Source organism: Acomys minous, assembly GCF_964271855.1.
Source record: "Acomys minous genome assembly, chromosome: 7".
In the NCBI taxonomy this organism is placed as follows: domain Eukaryota; kingdom Metazoa; phylum Chordata; class Mammalia; order Rodentia; family Muridae; genus Acomys; species Acomys minous.
In genome coordinates this window covers 112,550,806-112,574,179 of record NC_140488.1, presented here as the reverse complement: position 1 = coordinate 112,574,179, position 23,374 = coordinate 112,550,806, and the positions used below count along the sequence as shown (strand labels likewise).

The window sequence follows — 23,374 nt, the reverse complement described above, 5'->3', positions numbered from 1 at the left end:
ACATAAGACAGCTTGTGACGTTCCTAATCTATCCTGTTTTTGTTAATGTTGGATTTGGGGATTTTTTGTGTGTGTGATGCTGTGTTGGGATGGGACGCAGGAACACATGCTACACAAACTCCTCATGCTTTGTGTTTGCTTTTAAAGATTTCTCTTATTTATAACTCTGGGGGTGGGGGTGGGGGGGCTGAGTGAATAGGGTCATGAGTTCAAGGCCAGCTACACAGTGAGACAATGCCTCACACAAACACACACAAAGCACGTATGAAATTATCAAAGAATAAAATCTCATTTAAAAAAAGAAAGAAAGAAAGAAAGAAAGAAAGAAAGAAAGAAAGAAAGAAAGAAAAAGCATTGTTGCCACTGACAGCTTGCCATACCCGGATCCGTGTGGCTTTTTGGAAACTCACCCCTCTAGATACAAAGAAAGGAAATCAGCACTTGAAGACGCACGTTTCCAGGACTTTGACAAATACAGCTGTCACTGCTCACAGTGTGGAGACGGACTGGAGCATCCTTTTAGCAGACACGTGGCACATTTATTGACCTGATCGCCTGATGGCCTGTTAGGAACCTGCACTTCTTGTCCTCATCTCAGGCTGCCTGTACTGCCAACTATTGATGGGCGGGTGACTGATCAGGTTTTGGTTATCTTCGATGATGAGCATAGAAGCCAGGACCTATTAGGCAAGCCCTCTACCACTAACACACAACCCCCAGCCCATGGGCAAACCCCTAGAAGGCAACCTACAAAGCTTACCCTCCTAGCCAGGGCCCCAAAGAGCTGCTGCTTCTGAAGCTGGCAAGACAGTCAACCTCTACTCTTTTCCACATCACCCTGAGAAAAGCTGGTATGTCAGGGGCCCTGGGTGGGCCTTGGCATCTATGCCTTCATACACTGCACGCTCAGAGCCCCTGACCATTCACTGTAGGTGCTAGTAGTTGGCTAACTCCTACCCTGAGAAATCTGAGTTCCCCCCTTCCCGGGGCCTTGCTGCTTTGTTCCCTCTTGGCCATTCATCAGTCTCTATGCGAGTAGCTCATAATAATTTCCATGCCTAACGGAATCATCCCAGCTGGAGATGCTCTGCCCTGCTAACTAACAAAGCATTTGCGGGAAGGGACACTCTTCCCACAAAAAGAAACGCTAAGAAAAAAGGATTCGGTGCCTCCTTAGACGGTCCCAACACATTGGAAGTTCACAATACTGTTCGAAAGACTTTGGGGGGAAAAAAAGTCTTACGTTAAAAAAAAAGAACTGGTTTAACTTTAATTTTAGCATTTTATAAATGTGGTCCACAAACACACCTTAATATAGGTCTGACAGTGTCTATACTAAAGGGATCAATTGTGGCATAAAAGAGGTGAATCTTTGCTTTAAATGCCCCTTGACACACACCTCAGACCTCAGCAACCACGACCTGCCTTGGGTCTAAGTCTTTCCCACACCCGTTCGCTAATGTCCTGTCCACCTTCCTACGTCTTGTTGTCCCCAAGCCCCTGGGGGTAGAGAGACAAAAGGCAGGGGTTGGGTTTGTGGGCTACTGAGGCAGGAGAGCTGACATAGTTCTATAGTATTTAGCCAATTGAGTCCAGCTTTCATTTAGGCCATGTGGCCACTGTTGCCTGGAGCTGGGCGGATGGGAGCCCTGGGAACTTCCATTTCTCACCTACCCATCAACGGATGCCCGTGTGAGAAGAGCAGAAATGTATACCCACACTAGGGGCATTTCCCAGAGTTCTCCTCTGCCTAGGGTTAACATCTTTGGAGACAAAGTGTTTCTTCCATCCTCAGCAAGAACTCTTTTTATCATCAACCCCAATCCTGTTCCCTCTCCTCTCACTACGGACACTCCTAATCGCAGCCAAACAAACAAACCTTCCCCCGTTTTGGTCAAAAGGTTTTGGGTCGCTTCGGTGTGGCAGTCAGTCCCTCGGCAGGCCCAATAGCACGTACTGGATCAGGCTGAGCAAGAGGCAAGAGGTGAAGAGAAACGTGGCCTTGCAGCCCAAGACCACCACGCCATGGGAGGGGAGGCTGGCATACAGGGAACCGTTCAGCAGCTCCCAGGTGGTGTTGGCTACCTCCTCCACAGGGGCCCTTGGGGCCAGCAGCTTGGAAAGGAGGCTGCTGAACCTGCTCACTGTGGTGGCCGCTGGCTCTGGACTAGGGCCCGGACTGGACGCGGTGAAGTTCAGCTCATGAGGGTCCACACACAGGCCATCAGAGGAGCGCTCAAAGACCACCTGGCTGAGGTCCTGGCCGGCCACCGAACCCGGGGAGGCACATGCCACATCGACCACTCGCCCAGAGCCCTCCATCCAATCGCGCAGCCACTCCAGGTGGCAGTCACAACGCCAAGGGTTGCGGAAGAGGAAGAGGCGGCCCAGGAAGAAGCCAGGTTGGAAAGCAGCCCAGGAGAGCACGGTGAGGCGGTTGCCATTGAGATGCAGGGCCAGGAGGCCCGAGAGGTTCTGAAAGGCGCCTTCCTCTACAAAGGTGATGCTGTTGCGGTCCAGGTAAAGCAACTCGAGCTCTGCCAGGTCAGAAAACCAGGCACGCGCCACGCTGCCCAGCGCGTTGCCACCCAGATTGAGCGTGCGCAAGCGGCGCAGGCCACGGAAGGCAGCGGCCGGGAGCGAGGCCAGCAGGTTGTCGTTGAGCAGGAGATGCTCAAGGGCGCCGCAGTCGCCGAAGGCCCAGGCATGCACGGCGCGCACGCGGTTGGCCTGCAGGCTGAGCGAGCGCAGCCGCCGCAGGCCCCGCAACGAGCTGGAGGCCACAGCCTCGATGCGGCTGCGCTCGAAATGCGCGTGGGTCAGGTTAGCCAGACCCTGTAGAGCGCCGGGCACGCGGCGGAAGAGGTTGTCGAAGGCCGTGAGCTCGCGCAGGGCGGGCAGCTCAGCCAGGAGACGCTCGGGCACGCTGAACAGGCGGCAGGCCGCCAGGTCCAGACGGCGCAGGCGACCAAGAGCCGCGAAGGTTCGCGCGTGCAGGTAACGCAGCTCGCCATTGTGCGCCAGGCGCAGCTCGGCCAAGCGCGGCAGGCCCTTGAAGGCGCCGGGTGTGATGAAGGACAGGTTGTTGTGACGCAGCGACAAGCGGCGCAAAGAGGGCAGCGTGCCAAAGGCCCGCTCGCCCAGGATGCGCAGGCCATTCCGGTCCAGGTCGATGGAGGCCGCCTCGCACGGAAACTCAGTGGGCACCCTCAAGAGGCCTGCACGGTCGCAGCGCACTGAGCAGCCACGCTCCACGCTGCTGCAGGTGCAGGCGGCAGGGCAGGCTCGCAGGCAGGCGTCGGTGGCCCAGGTGCAGGGCAGGCCGAAGACCACCGCTGGAGAAGAGAGGGATCAGAAGAAGAAGACAAAGAACACTAGTCAAAGGTCATCCCAGCAACAGATTGCGGACCCTCCACTGAGCCCTGCATCCATCAAATGGCCTCTTTCCATCACCTGTTTACCAACACATACTTCCCCCACTTAGAGTGCCTTCCCTTTGCTTTCCAATTACCTTAATCAGCCAAAGCTGTGCTATAGTCGCTACATCCAACTTTTCTCTAGGCTTCCTTATGCTACAGATCACTGTATGCCTTTAGGATGCGACTTAGAAGGTTTGTTGGCTGAGCGGGTAGGGGAATCAATGAAGGTGTCACTATATTCCGACATTAAGGCCTGTGCTGCCCAGTGCAGTAGCCACATGGGCCCCTGACCATTTGAAATTGAGTACTCCAAGTACACAGAGGATGCCAAAAAGTAAAATCTTGTAGCAACAATTTTGTATGGGTTACATGTTGAAATGGGATTTTTAGATGATACCCGAGGTTGAATATTAATGTCAAATGGCCCTACCTTTTTAATGTGGCTTCTTCGGAAATGTACTTACATGTGAGGCTTGAGTTACATTTCTATTAGTGTCATTGGCCCCTTTCACCAAGATCACTGGCTGGTGAGTCGCCCTGTGGGGGTTTTTTGTTATCTTATGACAAGGGACAAGTACGTGCCACACATTGTCTATAAAGGAAAAGGTATCCCTGGCTGGTTATCAGGTTACGAGTTAAGGGCATGACAATCTTTTTTTGTTGTTTTGTTTTGTTTTGTTTTTCTTGTCCCGATGAGGATCCCTGTTTCCTCTTTTTTCCCCTCGTCTTATTTTATTTTGTGCCTGTGTCTTGTGTGTACATGTAGAGGTCAGATGACAACTTGCAGGAATCAGTTGTTCCCTTTTTCTATCACGTGGGTCCCAGGGATCAAACTCAGATCAGCTTGGTGGCAGGTGTGCTTACCAGCTGAGCCATCTCACCAGCCCTAGGGTGGCCTCTCTTTGTTTCAAGGTTAGCATATTAAATATAATATCAGTGACCTCCTACACCTTGAAAGAAATGATCACAGACACTGTGCAGTTCAGTTTCCTTCACCAGCCTGCACTCTCTAGAAAACTGTTTTGCATCACACTGGGAGAGAGAACTGCTTATACATTTCCTTCTGAGAATTCCAGTGAATGATCAAATAGAGTCAGCAAAACCTGCCCTCTCCCTGTGTGGTTGCCACTGGCAGCCGACAGGATAGCATGGTACGGAGCCTAGTCTGAGGACCAATAGAAAAAGCAGTATTGAGGCTGGGCGCGTAGCTGGGTTGGTAGACTGCTTGGCTAGCACACACAAAGCTCTGGGGGTCCATCTGTAGCCTTGCATAAACCAGGTGTCTGGTACATATGCCTGTAAGCCCAGCGCACTCAGGAGGTGCAGGCTGGAGGAGCTGAAGTTCTAGGTCATCTTCAGCTCCATAATGAGTTCAAGACCAGCCAATGATACATAAGAAAAGAGGGGGGAGGGGAAGACAGTGATGACGAATGGACCATTTTCAGTTTCCAACCAAGTAATTTCAGGCAGTGTCCAATTTCCCTGTTTGTATAAGGAAAGGGGGTGCCCAGGTGTAAACTGCCCAGTTTCTAGCAAATCCCCGCCCCACCCCCACCCCCTGCCTGTAATTTGGTCCCTCCTATCATGTACACAGTACCTCGCCTCTCCAGTCCCTGTGGGAATTGAAGGCATAGACAACACAGGGGTGTACTCGGGATGCTTGCTGCTGTCTCTAAGCTTGCTCAGCTTTCAGCACTTCCGCTGTTGGGAACACTCCATGGTTTCTCAGCTGCTCCTAAGGGAGTTTGGCACTTTCAGACTTGTCCTTCGAGTGCTCAACTGAAAACGGGCTACTTCAATATTCTGCTGTTGAGGAAGTTTGATATAGCTTTTCCTTCTCCCTAACAACTGTGAGATAGACACCAAGCTACCAGCAAGATTCTTGGAACCTGTCCCATCAGATTGGCTGTGAATAAGATATCTCTCTCTCTCTCTCTCTCTCTCTCTCTCTCTCTCTCTCTCTCTCTCTCTCTCTCTCTCGGTTGGGATATACTCTGCTAGGGAAGCAGGGCCCAAAATACCTTAACTCCAGTCCTCTGTCAAAGAGAAGTAACCTGTTCTTGTCAACCCTTCCAACTAGGTCAAGTTGAAGTATCACATTTCCTTACCAGCAGCCCTTCATCCTACTCTCTTCTTAGACAACTCAGGATTACGAGGGTGGCTCACAACTGCCAGTAACTCCAGCTCTAGAGGATTATATTATGTTATTGTACTATTGTCTATAGTATAGATTATCACAACTATGTATAATGCAACAGGTCAAAAAGGCGGTTCTTGGGCCGGGCATGGTGGCGTATGCCTTTAATCCCAGCACTATGGAGGCAGAGGCAGATGGATCCCTGGGACTTCGAGGCCAGCCTGGTCTACAAAGCAAGTCCAGGACAGCCAAGGCTACACAGAGGGGAAAAAAACCCAAACAAACAAAAAGGTGGTTCTTAATGTATTTAAAATGTTATCAAGACATGTGGAATGAAGCTTTCCATTGTATATTGCCTCTCCCTCCACCCCTCAGACAGTGCTCTCTGTGTAACTCTGGCTGTCCTGGAACTTGCCTTGTATACCAAGCTGGCCTCGAACTCAGAGATCTGCCTGCGTCTTGCCTTCTCAGTGATGGGATTAAAAGCATGTGCCACCATGCCTAGCAGCTGTATATTCCTTTTTACAATTAAATTGTTAAACCTTGTGCTTTGAATCTAAAAATATATCTCAAAGCCCCAATCCAATAGTCTCAATGGTTTTTGATAGGTGATTGGATCTTGAGAGCTGCTTCATAGCTGAGTGCACTGTTAAGGGGTGGGAGGAACTGGGCACAGTGGCGCACGCCTTTGATCCCAGCACTTGACAGGCAGAGGCAGGCGGATCTTTGTGAGTTCGAAGCCAGCCTGATCTACAAAGTAAATTAGAACAAGGAGGAGGAGGAGGAGGAGGAAAAGGAAGAACAAGTGGGAGGGGCAGAGCACTGATAGTCTCTTCCTTCTGTTTCTTGATGGCCATGAGGCAAGCAACTCCGCTCCACCAAACCCATTCAACATGCTGTACTGCTTCACCACAGGCCCCGAAACAGAAGGGGTGTGACCTGAAACCTCTGAAGCCACGAGCCACACTGTGCACGTGAGTGTGGTGCCCAAAGAGGGCAGAAGAGTACATCTGATCCTCCACAGCTAGAGTTGTAAGCAGTTGTAAGGCACCCAATGCCAGGTTCTGGGAGCCAAACCTGGGTGCTCTGGAAGAGGAATACTTGCTTTTACCACTGAGTCAGGTTTTTTTTTTTTTTTTTTTTTTGCCATGATGAAAAAAAGGACACTTACCATATGGGTATATACCCTGTTTCAAAAAGTAGATTGTAGTTTATTTTACATTTCTACAAAACATTCAATATATCACCATTACAGACCTATTTTTGGTCTCTGAAACTTTGATAGTCATGAGGAACAGAAACTTACTGGATTAGTAAGCAAAACTTAAATCAAGTCAATTCTCAAAACAAACAACAAAACCCTGGTATTATCTTACGAGGTATGAAGACTAGGTCAGTGATTAGTCAACCAAAAAAGCATAGTACTAAGAAAAATATTTAAAATGTAATAATAATAATAATAATAATAATAATAATAATAATAATAATAATAACATATTGTGGTGGGTTCTTCTTGCAAGCATAGCAGAGTATCTTCTATCAGATGAATATTTCTGCTGATAGCTACACTATGCCCATAGTTATTGCTACCAGGAGACTGCAAAGAAAGGTCTATGCATGTGTGCTAACCAGGACTTCACACTGGAATTACATGAGAGCTTTTAATACTCACAAACCCAAGCTAATTGCATCAAGATCTTGAAGGATGGGACCAAGCATTGATATTTGTAAAAGTCCAAGGAGCTAATCCCAATATGCATCCAAAGTAAGAAACCAAAGACCCAAGCCGACCAACTTTATAAAAATGGGAGTTCATCTGTGGGGGCGGAACGATGTTACAAGATATAACAGTAGCCACTGGGTGGCTAGCAGTTCAAGCCTAAGTATGTAATCAAAGGAGTTGTAAACAGGTGTAACAAACACTCAAACAGGAGTGTTCATAGTAGCACTATTAATACCATCCAAAAGATAGGAACAACAAATACCCATCAACAGATGAACAAATGTGGTACATCCATACAAACATACTTTTTTGTGTGTGGGGGGGCTGTGGGTGTGTGTGTGTAGGACAGACCAACAGAAAGTGTCTTCCTCAGTCGCCACCGTATTGAGACAGTTTTTTGCTCAATCTGGAGCTCTCCTATTTGGCTAGACGGGGTCGTCAGCAAACCCCAGAGCCTCCTGTTTCTGGGTCCTCAGCACTGGGATTACAGGCTGTAATCTCAAAGCTCCTGCTTTTTATGTGGGTGCTAGGAATTGAAAGCAGTTCCTCATGCTTGTGTATCGAACAGCTTACTGACTGAGCCAGCTCTTTTAGAGTTGGCTGTATTTAGAGTTTCTATATTTCTTTCTTTTTTCTTTTCAATTTGTTCACTGTACATCCAGATTGTAGGCCCCTCCCTCACTGCCTCCTGATCCCACCTCCCCTCTTTCATCGCCTCTCCCTCCCTCCCCTAGTCCTCGGAAAGAGAGAGCCCTTCACCCCTAACATCTGACTTCAACCTATCAAGTCTCATCTAGACTGACTGCATCCTCTTCCTCTGTGGCCTGGCAAGGCCGCCTTGCCAGAGGGAAGTGATCAACATATGGGGACCAGAGTCCATGTCAGAAGTAGTCCCTACTCCCCATATTGTGGGACCCACAAGGAAACTGTGCTGCCTATCCACTACATCTGAGCAGAGGGTCTAGGTCCTCACCATGCATGGCCCTTGGTTGGTGAGTTCCTCTATTTCTTTCGAATGTCATGGTCCCCATGTTTTCACTCATCATAGCCATCTTTCCCTGGAAATTATTTTATCGTCTTTATAATAAACCTTTCCTTAGTAATCCTCATATCTAAGATGCCTATGCACCTGCTCTGTAGGTAGATGAAGCCAGACAAAAAGCTATAGGAAAATAAAGAAGAACAGTGGAAATGGTAGTGAGTATCTCAATATACAAAACCTTCTTTTTCTCACCTTAATTGCCTAACAGACAAGTGACTATTTAAAACAAAAATAGCAACGTATTATGGAGTTTATAACATACACGAGTGAAAAATATGACAAAGTAACATAAAGGATGAAAAGAAACATGAGTTGACTTTTATAAAGACCTTCCACTCCCCAAGAGTCAATGCAAGGCTGTTAAAATACCCTGGATCTGTGGAGAGGCTGAGGCGACAATTTCTCTGTCCTGGATAGAAACGTAGCATTCTGAGCTACCAAAACTTCAAAGGGTTAATCCAATGGAGCTGGTCAGTCACCTGGCCAAGGCTCTACCTCCCAAGAAGACGGGTTCACCTTAAAGCATACTAAAAGGATAGGAGGAGCCACGCAGGCTCTTTAGTTTATTTGCCCTTTCTCAATTACTTAGAAAAGTGTAACTTTTCCTTTTCTTCCTTCTGTGTCCATTCTAAGCATACATTAAAAAAATATTTTAAGCTCATTTGCAGCTTGCCTGATCTGGGGTTTTTTTTTTTTCTTTCAAAATCTAATAAAATTGTCCTCAAGATTTCTTCAGCGTCTGTTCTCAATTTTTTTTTTTGAGACAAAGTCTCGCTATATAGTCCTGGCTGGCCTGGAATTCCCTGTGTAGACCAGGCTGGCCTCAAATTTACAGAGATCCCCCTGCTTCTGCCTCCCAAACGCTGGGATTAAGGATATGTGCCACATGCTCAGCCAAATTCTTTTATTAACAAGACTAAGAACCCTGAAACGGGGACTCCAGGTTCCCCCATAGTATTTATCAACTCCACCAGACTTCCCAAATTTATGCTAACAAGATTAATTCAATGTAGACCAGGACAAATTGGACCTGCCTATTGCAATCCTCAGAAAGTAAAAAAGAGTCTCAATCCCTACCTCACACCATGCACAATGAATAGCACCTCATGAACAGTGAATATAGCAAATAGTTTAGAACATGTTATAATGCCACTCAACTTTTATGGGTTTCTATGACTCTCATAAGAACCAACTTTTAAAAAAAAATTTTTGAACCAGTGTTTCACTTGTCGTCCAGGCTGGTCTTGAACTCATAATCCCCTTGCTTCAGCCTCCCAAGTACTAAAATTACAAGTGTATGCCATCATGCCTAACTGTAATAATCAAGTTTAATAAGTGTTTATTTATAGATTCATAATATTATTTCATTAATTCTGACAGCCTTTCCCCTAAGCATTATTCTCCTGTCTCAAAAAAAGAAAGTGAAATTGGGGGCGGGTGCTAAGTGGCACTAATTTCTGTTTATCTTTCCACTAAGCCTTACTGTCTCCTAGCCCACACATACCTAATCTGAACTCTTGTGTCTAACTATGGTATGAAAGAACTTCACTTTCTGACCTTTAAGGGCCCTTCTGGCACTCATTGGCCATGGTTCTATAGCAGCTGTTGCCAATCACTGTTTCTAAGAAAACATGCCCCACTCAGAGTTCCATGGGTCTCTGCTGCCTCCTCCCAGGCACAGCTGGTTGCACCATGGGTGGACACTTTGATGTAAGCATATCTAATTGGATTCATCCCTTGTCCATGAAAACCAAAGAAGCACTAAGCCCCTGACCGGCAAGCTCTTGTGAGTGCAGGCCTGCCTAGCACTGGGGCTAGGGCTTGCATCAAAGCCACATGTGATCTGGGTGTGGTGATTGCAAACCTGTAATCTCAGCATTTGGTGGATGAAAGATTAAGAGTTCAAGACCATCACTGGCTACATAACAACTTTGAGGTCAGCTTGAGCTACTATAGCATATCTTGTATTAATAAACAAAAACAAGAACTAACAACAACAACAAAAAACAGCGTGTGACTCAAAGCTATGGAGAAACAAAAGCCAAGGACACTTTAAGGAAGCCAGGGACAGGGTACTGTCCCTCTACTGCCAGTGTCATAACAAACTGGGCTCAATTGCTTGTAAACAAACATTCCTCATGGTTCTGCAGGCTGAGAAAGTTCAGATCAAAGCAGATCCAGTGGCTGGTTGGGGGCTGGCTTCCTGTATCATAGACAGCCATCTTCATGCTTTGTCTTCATGGCAGAAGGGGTTGAAGAGTTCTCTGGCCCACCAGTCCTTGGCCAGACATGGGGACGCACACCTTTAATCCGAGCACTAAGGAGGCAGAAGCAGGCCAGTGCCAGGCCAGCCAGGGATATGGAGTGAGACTCTTTCTCAAAAAGAAAGAAAGAAAAGAAAAAAGAAAGGAAAGAAAAAAAGAAAAGAAAAAAGTGTAAAGCATCTTCAGTCTTAAGAGCCCCTCCTTCATGACAGCAGGCGAAATGAGTTCCAGACTACACAGGGATACATGCTGAGACCTGGTCAGAAAAAAAAAATCCTGATCTTGAGAGCTCCTCTTTCATAACCTATCAGCTCCCCAAAAGCCCAGCCCTCCCTCCTCATTGTAGCCCACTGGAAATCTGGTTTCAGTTATGATTTAAGAATGTACCCAAGACATTCGGTTCATTTGTGTACAGAGAGAGCAATAGATCTGAGTTCCCACAGACCCTGCTAGAACTTTCTGGTTAGTTCCCTGTTCCCATTTCAGAAATCCAATCAGACCATCTGCATGGATAATTGGATTTCTGTTCCTTACAACGAACTGGTCACTGAGTATAGTAGACATTTGACAGCAGAGAAGAAGATGCCTTTTAAGTGCTTGTTCTACATTTACCTAGAAGCCCGAACTCTCCTTCCTAACTTTCTCTAGCAATTCGGGCCCAAAGTAACTGACCTAGATTTGTCGCAAAGATAGCCAGCATGACTTGGAAACAGAAGGCAGCTTCAGGCAGTAAACCATTTTCTGGACAGAATGGCAGGAGAGACGCCTAACTTTCAGATTTACACAGTGGTGAGAAAAAAAATCATCTGCAGGTGGAATCACGGATTACCCAGCACCTAACATGTCTCCCATGTGCAGGTGTGCCCACTAACTGGCAGTGGTGTGGGTCTGTGCTAGAGGTGCCTACTGCCTCACACTTCCTAATATGGCTCCTGTCAGGGAAGCTTCCGATCAAGAAGGCTACAAATACCCAGTGTCACCAAATAAGCTCCTCTACAGCCTAGAGTAGGTCCTATAGTTTGCAGCCAATTGTGTGTGTGTGTGTGTGTGTGTGTGTGTGGTGTATGCGTGTGCCACAGCATACATATGAAGGTCAGAGGACAATTTGTAGGAGTCAGTTCTTTCCTTGTACTATGTGGATTCTAAGGATTGAACTCACATCATCCGGCTTGGAGGCAAACGCCTTTACCCACTGAACCATCTTGCCACCCCTGCTGAGAGTTTGAAGCGACAGCCTAACACAGGTGTGCTAGTTGGCCTCTGAAATGTCTTTCCAAAGGTCCCTGTGCTAAAGCTTGGTCCAAAACTTCTTGAACTACTAGGAGGAGAAACCTTTAAGCTATAGAGCTTACTCATCTGTAATCCCAGCACTCGGGGAGGCAGAGGCAGGCAGATCTCTGTGAGTTCGAAGCCAACTGGTCTACAAAGTGAGTCCAGGCTATACAGAGAATCCCTGTCTTGAAAAACAAAAGAAATAGAGCTTACTGAAGAAGGGACTATTTGCATCCCAGCCCCTGCCTTCCTCTCCCTTTGATTACCGAATTGTCAAGAAGCTAAGCAGTCTTCTGCCACCGGCCACCCACCATGATATTCACTGCCATCTAGAGCCTAAAGCAACAGGGCCGAGTGAGCATGGATGGAAACCTCTGAAATTATGAGTCTAAATAGACCTTCCCTCCTTCTAAGCTTTCTGCCTTGAGTATTTATTCCAGAAATGGAAAGCTAACACAACCAGCCCCCTTCATTTTTATAGTACAGGCCTCCCTCCTTGTGGCCCCTCCTCTTTGCCCCTAAGGAACCATGAACACTACCTTTTGCCCAAGAAAATGACCTGAATTCAGAACGAAAAGGAATGTTTGCTTGACAGAAAATGTGTAACAGTGAATTAAGAAGGGTCAGGACAGTCCTGACTTTGACATTGCCCGATAAAAAAACATTGCCTCTCTCAGAATCAGCAGTGATGATTTCAAAAACAAATCTCCTTGGCTGTCCTGAGCGGAGTTCCAGGGGAAAACCTTGGCCAGAAGAGCCCATTTGTCCAATTAAAATAAACATTGCAGTTTGTGAGAACAGAAAGTCAATTCATGTGTCAGTTGCCTAGCAATGCCTCCTCTCACAGCAGTATTTTGGGGATGGATCCATCTGGAAATCAGGAAAGGTTTCGGTGCTTTCCTCTTCAGTCTAAGGAATAGGGAGGGGATGACAAGAAATGCTCAAGACCGGCCTGGCATACTCAGAGGTGAGCCTTTCCAAAACATTCTATCTTCAAATCCTTTCCCCGAGGACATGCCGTACTTCTCTCATACACTAAGGCTGCTGTCATACCTGCTTTCTCATTCTGCTCTCTTCTGTCTTATTCTTTTTTTTTTTTTTTACATTTTTATTTATTCTTCTTTCATTCAATACATCCCAAGCACCTCTTCCCCTCCCCCATCTCCACCCAGTTTTCTTTTGAGCAGCCCCCCCCAGGGGCATCGACTGAACACAGCAGAACAAGGTGCAATAAGACTAGGCATGAACCCTCATATCAAAGCTGGGCGAGGCAACCAAGTAAGGAGGAAAAGGGTCCCAAGCGCAGGCAAGAGTCAGAGACACCCCTATGCCCACTGTTAAAGAATCCCACAAACATCCCCAGCTAAACAAGGATAGCATGTATGCAGAGGGCCCAGAGCACACCCATGCAGGCTCCCTGATTACCACTTCAGTCTCTTGGAGCCCCCAAGCTGCTCCCCTCTTTTCAAGCCTCAGGCAAAATATCCACTTCACTCAGTTCTCCTATCTGTGTTGTGTGGACAGCTATGAGGAGCAGGTGCACTGTACTGCTTGAGACAGCTGTGAAAGCACTGGGCGAAGCCAGAAGTGGACTCCATGAGCCACTTGTCACAGGATTAAAGCTCATCAAGGGACAAATCCCCTCAAAACCAAGTGGAAATATGTCCCAGAGTAGGAAGCAAAACACCAGGTGTTCTGTTTAGATTAGATATCCCATAAAAGCTCATGTGCTGGAGGCTCAGTCCCCAGCCTATGGCACTATTGGAAAGTAATGGAACCTTTGGGAGATGGAAAGGCCTGAGGATGTGCCATTGTGAAGGGATACTAGGTCTTCAGCACACATGCGCACCTTCCTAGCTGTGTGTTTGCCGCAATGATATTCTGCCTCACCGGAATATAATACAGTACAATACAACACAACACAACACAGTGCAATACAGCCAGCTCATTACAGGCTGAAACCTGAAGGCATGAGGTGAATAGTACCTCCTCCTCGGCAGTTATTTAGCTCCGGTATTTCTGTTGCAGCAATGGAAAGCTAACCGACATATCATCGGGTATCAGAACATTGAAGCTATTACTATGGAAAGACTGCAAAGTCCAGCCACACTACACATCAGAATCCCATGGGGAGTTTTTTAAACTCACAGTGCCCAAGCCAATTATAACAAGGACGGGCTCCAGCGTTGGCGTGCTTCTCTGTTGTTTTGTCTATCTGTTTAATTGTCAGTTCTGGGCACAGAAGCCGAGGCCTTGTGCATACTAGGAAAGCTCTCTGCCTCTCAGATGCTACATCCACAGCCCTGGCTTTGTTGTTGTTTGCTTGCTTTTTTGTGTGTATGTGGGGGTTTGTGTTTTGTTTTGTTTTGTTTGAGACAAGGTCTTGTTATATACTTCAGATTGGCCTGGAACTCACAGTGTAGCTCAGGCTAGCCTTGAATTTGTAACCCTCTGGTCTCCACCAGCCAAGTGCTGGGCCAGAACCTTAGTATTTTTTAACAGACTTAATTCGCTTTCTTTTTCTTTCTTTCTTTTTGTTTTTGTTTTTGTTTTGTTTTTTTGGGGTTTTTGTTTGTTTGTTTTTTGTTTTTCGAGACAGAGTTTCTCTGTGTAGCCTTGGCTGTCCTGGACTCACTTTGTAGACCAGGCTGGCCTCGAACTCACAGCAATCTGCCTGCCTCTGCCTCCCGAGAGCTGGGATTAAAGGCATGCACCACCACACCTGGCTCGCTTTATTTTTCTTGTATAAAAACCCCTATGTGGTCGCAGGTTCCACAAGTGGGGCTGGGGTGACAGTTCAGTCTACACAGTGCTGGAAAGGACCTGAGTTTTACCCCTAGAATCCATATAAAGAGAAGAACTGGGAAGGCCAATCCCTTAGAGCTCATGACACACCCAGGCTAGCTTACTTCACAAGCTCCCAGCAGGTGAGAGACCGTGTGTGTGTGTGTGTGTGTGTGTGTGTGTGTGTGTGTGTGTGTGTAGAAAGAGAGAGAGACAGAGACAGAGAGACAGAGAGACAGAAAGACAGAGACAGAGAGAGACAGAAAGAGACCAAATAAATCCAGCTCCACAGGTGATTCCAACGTGAAGCTAAAACAAGAGTGTTTCTGAACCAACTTTGTAAAAATGGGATCTGTCTGTGTTGTGCCAAATGTGGTAAACTAGGAGTTGGGGCACACACCTGTAATCCTCACTCAGGAGGCTAAGCAAAAGGATGACGGTTTCAAGGCCAGCCTGACGTCCATAGTAATACCTTATCTGTAAAGAGAGAGAAAGTGGTAAGGTGTAGCATGGAATAACTGAGTGGGCTAGCAATGTCTCTCATAGGCATATAAACAAAGGAATGTGGCGCACGCCTTTAATCCCAGCACTCAGGAGGGCAGAGGCAGGTGGATCACTATGAATTCAAGGCCAGCCTGGTTTACAAAGTGAGTCCGGGACAGCCAAGGCCACACAGAGAGACCCTGTCTCGAGAAACCAAAAAAAACAAAAAAACAAAAAACAAAACAAAAACAAAAAAACAAAAAACAAAAAAGAAAAGCAGTCAGATACGCACAAACATCATGGCAGCGCTATAAACTATAGCCAAAAAGTAGGAACAACTGATGGCGACGAACCAGCGAATGGATATGCAAATGTGACGTACCATACACTGGACTAGCCCACCTCACAAAGAAAAGTCATGTGCACAGGCCAAAATATAGATGAAGGGGGAATTTCAAAAACAGGCAAAACACACAGTTCGGTAATCCCAGGTACTCAGGAAGAATGATCACAAATTCAAGGCCAGTCTGGACAAGATAGGGAGCCCTCCCCCGCCCACCCCCCGCAAAAAAGTGCCTGGCACAGTGGCATACACCTTTAATCTCGGTACTTGAGAGGCAGAGACAGGCAGATCTCTGTGAGTTCAAGGCCAGCCTGCTGGTCTACATAGTGAGATCCAGGACAACCAGGAATATGTAGAAAAACCTTGTCTCAAAAAAATTAAAAAGAAGAAAAAAAAACGTAAAAAGAGGTCTGGGATATAGCTCAGTGACATGATTTACGTAGCATGTGAGTGGCCCTAGGTTCAACCCCCAAAACTGCAAAACAAATTATGCTCGGGGAAATGAGCTAGTCACAAGGCCACATAGCGTATTACTTCCATTTACAGGAAATGGCTGCAACAGGCAAATCCATAACGACAACAGATTACAGGTTGCCAAGAGCTGAAAAGAGAGGCAAACTGCGAGTAAGCGCATGATAAAAGCACAACATTTTCAAACTTCCGGGACAGCGCAAAGCTTGGAGACTAGATAAAAGTGACGGTTGCACAACATTGTAATTGTGCTAAATGCCACACTTGGAAGAGATAGTACATTTTTATGTGAATTTTACATCAGTTTTTTTTTTTTTTAAGTTACAAGGTGTCCCTAAATCTGGACAAATACCAGAAAAGAACTGTCAGTTTATGACGTGGTGAGATGGATGGACCAGCTCCAAGGTACAGGGAGGCATCGCTGGCCAGGCCCGGGCGCCCCACAGAATGGCATCTTAATATGGATGGAGCAGCTGGGGAGTTTCTCTCTGGAGGCAGTAGGCTCTGCAAAAATGTGTTTCCCCCCTGAGGTTTGCAAGGGAACGGTTACTCACGGAGTTTCCAACCACAGGCTGAGCTTGGAATTTTTTTTTTTTTTATTCTCATTGTTTGAAAAAGACTTGCACCTCACAAAACTAAAATAGTATGGGAAAATGTGGTCTGGTTTCTGGCTTCCGCAGAATCTGTTTAGCCACTTTGGCTCTAGAAATCACTCTCTTCCCACTCCTGGCAAATGCTCCCCCAGTGCTGGGTTTTCAAAACAGAGCTAACTGGGGGAAGCAGAAAGGCACCAGGGGGGGCACCATGCCATGGCCTCTGGCCTCAGGTGACCCCAGAACATGCTTCTTGCGCCATGCAGGGACCTTTTGTGACGAGAAGAAAAAGAGGGAATTGAAGAGATGGCTCAGCAGTTGAAATAAATAAATACATATTTTTAAAACTCTTTTGTTTGGTTGGTTTTTTTTTTCTTTTCAAGACAGGATTTCTCTGTGTAGCCTTGGTTGCCCTGGACTTGCTTTGTAGACCAGGCTGGCCTTGAACTCAGGGAGATCCACCTGCCTCTGCCTCCCAAGTGCAGGGGTTATAGGCGTGCACCACCACTGCCCAGCTACATGAATCTTTTATTTAAAAAAAAAAAGCCGGAGAACCTTTATAATTCAGCAAATCCACTCAATATATATAAAACTGACTAGGTACCAAAAGACTTGTAAGAAAAGAAATAGGAAAGAAAAAAAAAAGTCAACGCTGTGATGATGGGTGCTGGGCCTTTTCTTTCTCTTTCATTATTTTTATTTTATGTCTATTGGTGCTTTGCCTACATTATGTCTGTGCACTGCTTTTATGTGGTGCCTATATAGGCCAGAACAGGGTGTCAGATCTCTTGGGACTAGAGCTACAGACAGTGGTAAGCCAGCTCAGGGAATCAAATCCTGTTCTCTGCAAGAGAAGCCGGTGCTCTTAACCACTGAGCCATCTCACTAGTTCCTTCCCACTCCACACCCTTTTTCTCCTTTTTAGTTATTTTTGAGACAAAGTCTCGTGGAGCCCAGGCTGACTTTGACTTCTTTATTGTAGCCAAGGATGGCCTTAAAATCCTCATCCCGATGCCCCAGCCTCTGCCTCCTGAGTGCTGGGCTTACAGGCATGTGCCTGGCACCTCCCCCCCCCCCAGAATCTTTCTTGTTTCCTGTCTCATGATATACTTCCTTCCTATTGTATATTCATCTAGTATGAGACCCTCACCAAAGCTCAGTACATTCTAGTGCCATATTCTTTAACCTCCAAAGCCATAACCTGAATTCACCTCTTTTCTTTATAAAGTACCTAGCCTTGGGTATTTTGGTATAGTAACCAAAAACATGCCCCAAAGAGGAAATTCCTAACAATAAGGGAATACATAAACAAACAATACATCCATATGAATGACATATTTCTTGTCACTCAAAATCAAGAGTCCCTGGTCCATGTTGATAGCATCAGTGAATCCCCTACATGTGTTCCTCAACATGCCACAGTATCTGACTCTACAATGAGGGAATTCCCCTTGGAGTACAGCTCTTCTCTTCCTACACTCCTGCTTTCTTCTTTTAAGTCCAGTTGCTTGAGGTACAGTTAAGATTGCCTTCAATAAAACGTACTCATTTTGGTTACTGACTGACTCAGTTGGTAGAGCGCATAGCTAGCAAGCATGAAGTCCTGGCTTCAACACCATATAAAAGCAGGCGCGGTGGCATACAAAAACATACCTGTTTTAAAGTGCAGTTCAGTAGGCGACCCACCATGTCAACCGACAGCATCTCTAATCAAATTTCCAGAAAGCTTCTCCTAGTCCCTGCAGACAACAAAGCTGCTTGTTGCCTTTGTAGGATTTCATAGAAATGGTAGCAAGGCTGGGCGTGGTGGCACACACCTGTAATCCCAGCACTCAGGAGGCAGAGGCAGGCGGATCTCTGTGAGTTCGAGGCCAGCCTGGTCTACAGAGTGAGTCTAGGATAGCCAGGGCTACACAGAGAAACCCTGTCTCAAAAACCCAAAAAGAAAAAAAAAAAAAAGAAAGAAACAGTAGCAAATGGTTCTTTCTTTTGAAAAAGTATTTACTTTTAATTTGTGTGCAGTGATGTTTTGCCAGCATTGTGCCTGTGTGATGGAGTCGGGTTGCCTGGAATTGGAGTTACAGACAGACAGGTGTGAGCCGCCATGTGGGTGCTGGGAACTGAACCCAGGTCCTCTGGAAGAGCAGCCAGTACTCTTAAGCACTGAGCCATCTCTGCAGCCCTGCAAATGGTTCTTTCACTCAACAGTATGCTTATGGGGTTCTTCCACTGACCATTCCTTTTTTTTTTTTTAATTCTGAGTTGACTAGCCTGTGGTAAACAGCAGAGGTGCCTTGCCTAACTTATTCCCTTACCTGCTGATCTGTGCTACTGTCTAAGGATGAGGTGGCCTCCGGTAGATGCCGGTATTGATGCTTGGTTCAAGTTTCTGGAGTTATTTTGAATGGAAGTTAAGGAAGTGGTTCCTAGCTGGAGGATCTAGGCCTAGTAAACGAGTCCTTGGGAATGTATCATGCCCCTCCATTCCTGTAGTCCCTTTTTCCTGCTTCCTGATCCCTTCCACCATTCCCTCTTGGCCATGATGGACAATGGAAAGCGTGTGTGTGTGTGTGTGTGTGTGTGTGTGTGTGTGTGTGTGTGTGTGTGTGTGTGTGTGTTATGGACATGTATTTTCATTTCTCACTTATCTAGGAGGAGGACTGCTTGAGCCATAGAAATATATTGACCTTTCCACAAAGCTGCTCTACAAAATGGCTGCTATATTTGATATTCCTGCCAAAGAAACAGGAGCATTCCCGTCATCTCACGCTCTCACCAAGGCTTGCTTGGTGGCCTTCACATTTTTCCTATTGTTGGCATCTTGTGATTTTTACTTTCCTATCGATTTCTTTTAAAATGCAATCCTTACCCTTCTAGATGGAGACCTAAAAAACTAGTACGAGTGAGGGCACGCATTAAGTCAACAAACCATAATTTGGTACCTACCACCTCTTAGACTCTAAGACAGAGAAACACAAACCCTGATCACTCTAAAGACTCAGGATAGAGAAGCAGTGTATGGAGGATTCCTGAAATCAAGTTCTGGAATTCAACTTTGATGCTGTGAACAACAGGGAGCTAGGAGACTGGTAACACTGGGGAGGGATGTCGGTGTGTCTGTACATGTCCATCTGTCGGAAGCACTCCCAGCATGTCCCCGGGAAACTGTTTCTGCTCCATTCAGTCTTACCTCCCATTTCCTGGGCTCACAGCCACTTCTGATTCCCTCAGTCTCCCCCCTCCTCCCCCCCCCCAGCCAAGGAGACAGATCGCTCTCCCCGCCTGCTTCTTGGGAACATGTTGTTCCCGTTGCTGTGACTCGTCATCAGAGAAATAGTCTCCGTGCTGCTGGAGTGTGTTTTAAATGAAAGCACTAGGGGATGTGGTGCTGCTCATTAATTCTGAGTGTGTCTATTGTTAGTAAGTGATGTCACCACTGAGCTTGCCAAACTGTCACAAGCAGTCTGGATGTCGCTCAGGGTTCCGTAGCGGAGACAGCTCCATTCTGCAGCACGCAGGATCTGAATACAGTCTGAACTCTGTGAGCGGCAGCAGAGTTTTGGGTAGGTATTGAAAATAATCCTGGCTCTTGGAAGCAAACATTCTGTCCTCATGACTCAATCAATCGTCTCCTTTCTAAGGAAGGGAAATGGCAAGGTGCTGGCTTTCCGTGATTATATAAATGTCAGCCTCTGTCCTCTGGAGGCTCCTCAAGCAAGAAGTCATATGCTATTTATCATGATGTGCCCTATGCCCCATTGATGAGTTTTGGTTTTGGTTCCTTATTTATTGATTGACTCTCTGCTAAGGAATGCAGGTTTCTCAAAGACAAAGATGTACCCCCTTATAGCATCCCTTGTGCACACTGTATCTATTGCTTGATGGAACAGATTATCTCCCACTCTTTAAAAAAAAAATAGACAGAATATAGAGTGTTCTGGTTAGCTTTCACTGTCAACTTGACACAACCTTGAGTCGCCTTAGAAAGGAGCTTCAGTTGATGAAATTCCTAAATCAGATTAGCCTGTGAGCGTATCTGTGAGGTTTGTCTTGATTGTTAGTTGATTGTAGGATGGCACAGCCTACTATAGGCAACATCATCCTTAGGCAGGTGGTCCTGGGCTGTATAAGAAATCTAGCTAAGCATAAGCCAGTGGGCACACCAGCAAGCTGCACTTCTCTGGCTATGAACTGAGTTCCCAGGTGAAAAGTAATGCTGTATGGAACAGCGAGCAGCCTTTCTTCAAGGTTCCTGCCTTGACCTTTCTCAATGTCTACCATGGCCTAGAACTGCGAACTGAAGAAATCCTTTCTTCCCCTCAGTTGCTTTTGGTCAGACAGTGGCATAAAGAAAACTAGACCACAAAACACTGTCACTTAGTATTTTAGAATCGCCTGGAAAAATATTCTGTACCATGTACCATATATACAGATCATTGCATAGATCACCGTAACATCGGGCGATTAATTCTCCCACACAGGACAGACAAACAGATTCTTTGTGTAGAATCATGTACTGAAGAACTGACCGGGAGATTCCTACCCCACCCCCCTTCCCCACGTGGGCTAGCTGAGATATGAGCCGCTGAAGAAAGCATTTTGTGCCAAGTGTGGACAGACGAGCTTGTTTTCTGCCGTGCTGGGGATGCTTCCCGGGACCCTAGTCACGCTAAGCACTCATTGTACCTTTGAGCCACAGGCACAGCTCTTTCTTTGGTATACTGATGGGGTGGGAGGTGGGGGCAATGGGGGGGGGTGATGGCACACCCTTGTAATCCTAGCTTGGAGGCTAAGGCAAGAAGAGTGCCACAAATTCAAGGCAAGCCTTGGCCATATAGCAAGTTCAAGGCTAGCCTACACTATATGAGACCCTGGTTCAACACACATCCACACAAAGCTTTAAAAAGTAAAAATATTTAAACATGTATAATGCCACAGTTTCATTGTCTCCTTTCTCCCTTTAGGAAAATAGTTTTTCCCCCAACGGAGTTTTGTTTTTCACTAAATGGGCTTAACATATGAAACTGTGTAGCCCTGGAAGGTGATATGTAGACCAAACTGGCCTCAAACTCAGAGAGATCCACCTACCTCTGCCTCCTAAGACTAAAAGGCTTGAGCCACATGCCCACCTTGACTTTAAAGTAGTGTATCTAGGGCTGGAGAGATGGCTCAGCGGTTGAGAGCACTGGCTGTTCTTCCCGAGGTCCTGAGTTCAATTCCCAGCAACCCCATGGTGGCTCATCTATAATGGAATCTGATTCCCTCTTCTGGGTGTGCATGAAAACAGAGCCCACATACATAAAATAAATAAATAAATCTTTTTAAAAAAAATAGTGGGTCTAGAAAATCACTGGTTTTGGGTTATAAACACTGATCAATTCACAATCAAAACATAAGAGTATATGAATATTTTTTTAAAAGAACCTTGTTTTATATTTGACTCAGGAGTTTTTCATTATAAACAAATTAAGAGAGGGGGGAACCCTACCCACCTACTGCTTTCTCATTTTCTAGCTCTTCCCCACACCCACACAGCAAGGACATCTGATTTGAAAGCATATCCAGACACAGCGGTGACTTGAAGCCACTTGGAGCCCTGTGATTTCCGCCACCCCTGCCCTCCCAGCGCCACTGGCATCAGGACTCACCATACAGAAGCAGAGTCAGCATCCCTTGGCCTTCCTTGCACCTGGTGGCTTAGAGCCATTCAACTGTAGGATCCCTACCTGAGTGGAGAAAGGGCAGGTCACCATGTCATAGGATACCCAAGTGGGGGTGCCTTGGGAATCCTGTCTGCACTTTCACGCTTCCTTAGCTCTCTGCCCAGTCATTTCCCCTTCCCCTTCCTCACATGTATTTCTCCCGCAAGGCTCCTAGTGTTGTGCTCGCCCCAATTTCACTACGTCCCGTCCATTTGGAAACTCTTCATCAGGCTAAGGGCCGACAGCAAGTCAGGTTATCTCTCAGGAACCAGCAAGAAAACAGATGGTGGAAAGCCTCTGCAGAGAACCATTAACGGCCCATCCCCCAAATGCCTCTTACCATCCTGGGGGGTCTGCCCATAGCGCCCCCAGCCCCTCCATCTCCAAAATGGTGCAATGAGAAATAAAGGCTGGAGCAGGGGACACACAGGGGGCGAAGAGCAAAGGCTGTGCTGTACGTGCAGGTTTGACCGCTTATGTTTCTTGCTTGAGATATAGTGGCTGGAAAATCCTCTGTATCAGATGAGGATTAGCAGAGAGGAGAGAACGTGTCTGCCTTTTGAATCGCCAAAGCCAATGACACATTTTGCTGACACACCAATCAGTTTTATTCCCAAACCTTGGCCACCGGAGCCTTCCTGCCCTCTCCATCTGCCGGGCCCCTTCCTTTCTTTAAACCCTTCCCACATTCTGCCCAGTTCCCTGACCCCAGCCCTAGCCCCACCCACCAGGAATAAGCAGTCAGAAAATCGGCTTCCTGCTACCAAATGGTATTACGGGTCTTTTCAAAAAGGGCGTGTTATGTAACTTGGAGGGCCAGAGCAGGGAGCGGACAGTGTAACAGAGCCATGTTTTGCCCGAATTGCAGACTGCTGATTGCATCTGTTTGGAGAGGTGGATGATCCCCAGGCAGAAAGTGGCAGAGGCCCTTGAGCGCAGGCAAGGGGCTTCGGGGTTGGGGCATGCAGCCGGGTTTGACCTAAAGCCATTAAGTCCGGCGGGCCTCGTATTCAGAATCCAGCTGAGGTTTTACAATCTCACCAGGCCTGGGTGTAAACTCTTACTGCTCGATTTGATTTGTGGCCTGCAGTAGACGCAAGAACTGCAGCGGTGCCTGGGAGCTGGGCAGGAATGCAAAAGC

The 23,374-nt window shown here is 46.7% G+C and overlaps 1 protein-coding gene across 1 annotated transcript; it reads right to left on the bottom strand.

Annotated features, from left to right (window-relative positions):
* Positions 1-1,203: 1,203 nt before the first annotated feature.
* NYX (nyctalopin) lies at positions 1,204-22,686 on the bottom strand. The gene is made up of 3 exons (XM_084790889.1): positions 22,574-22,686; positions 22,180-22,257; positions 1,204-3,335 (listed from the first exon to the last, which is right to left on the bottom strand). The coding sequence occupies exons 2-3, from the start codon at positions 22,199-22,201 to the stop codon at positions 1,927-1,929; spliced, it is 1,431 nt and encodes a 476-aa protein (XP_084647015.1). The 5' UTR covers positions 22,202-22,257; positions 22,574-22,686; the 3' UTR covers positions 1,204-1,926.
* Positions 22,687-23,374: the final 688 nt, after the last annotated feature.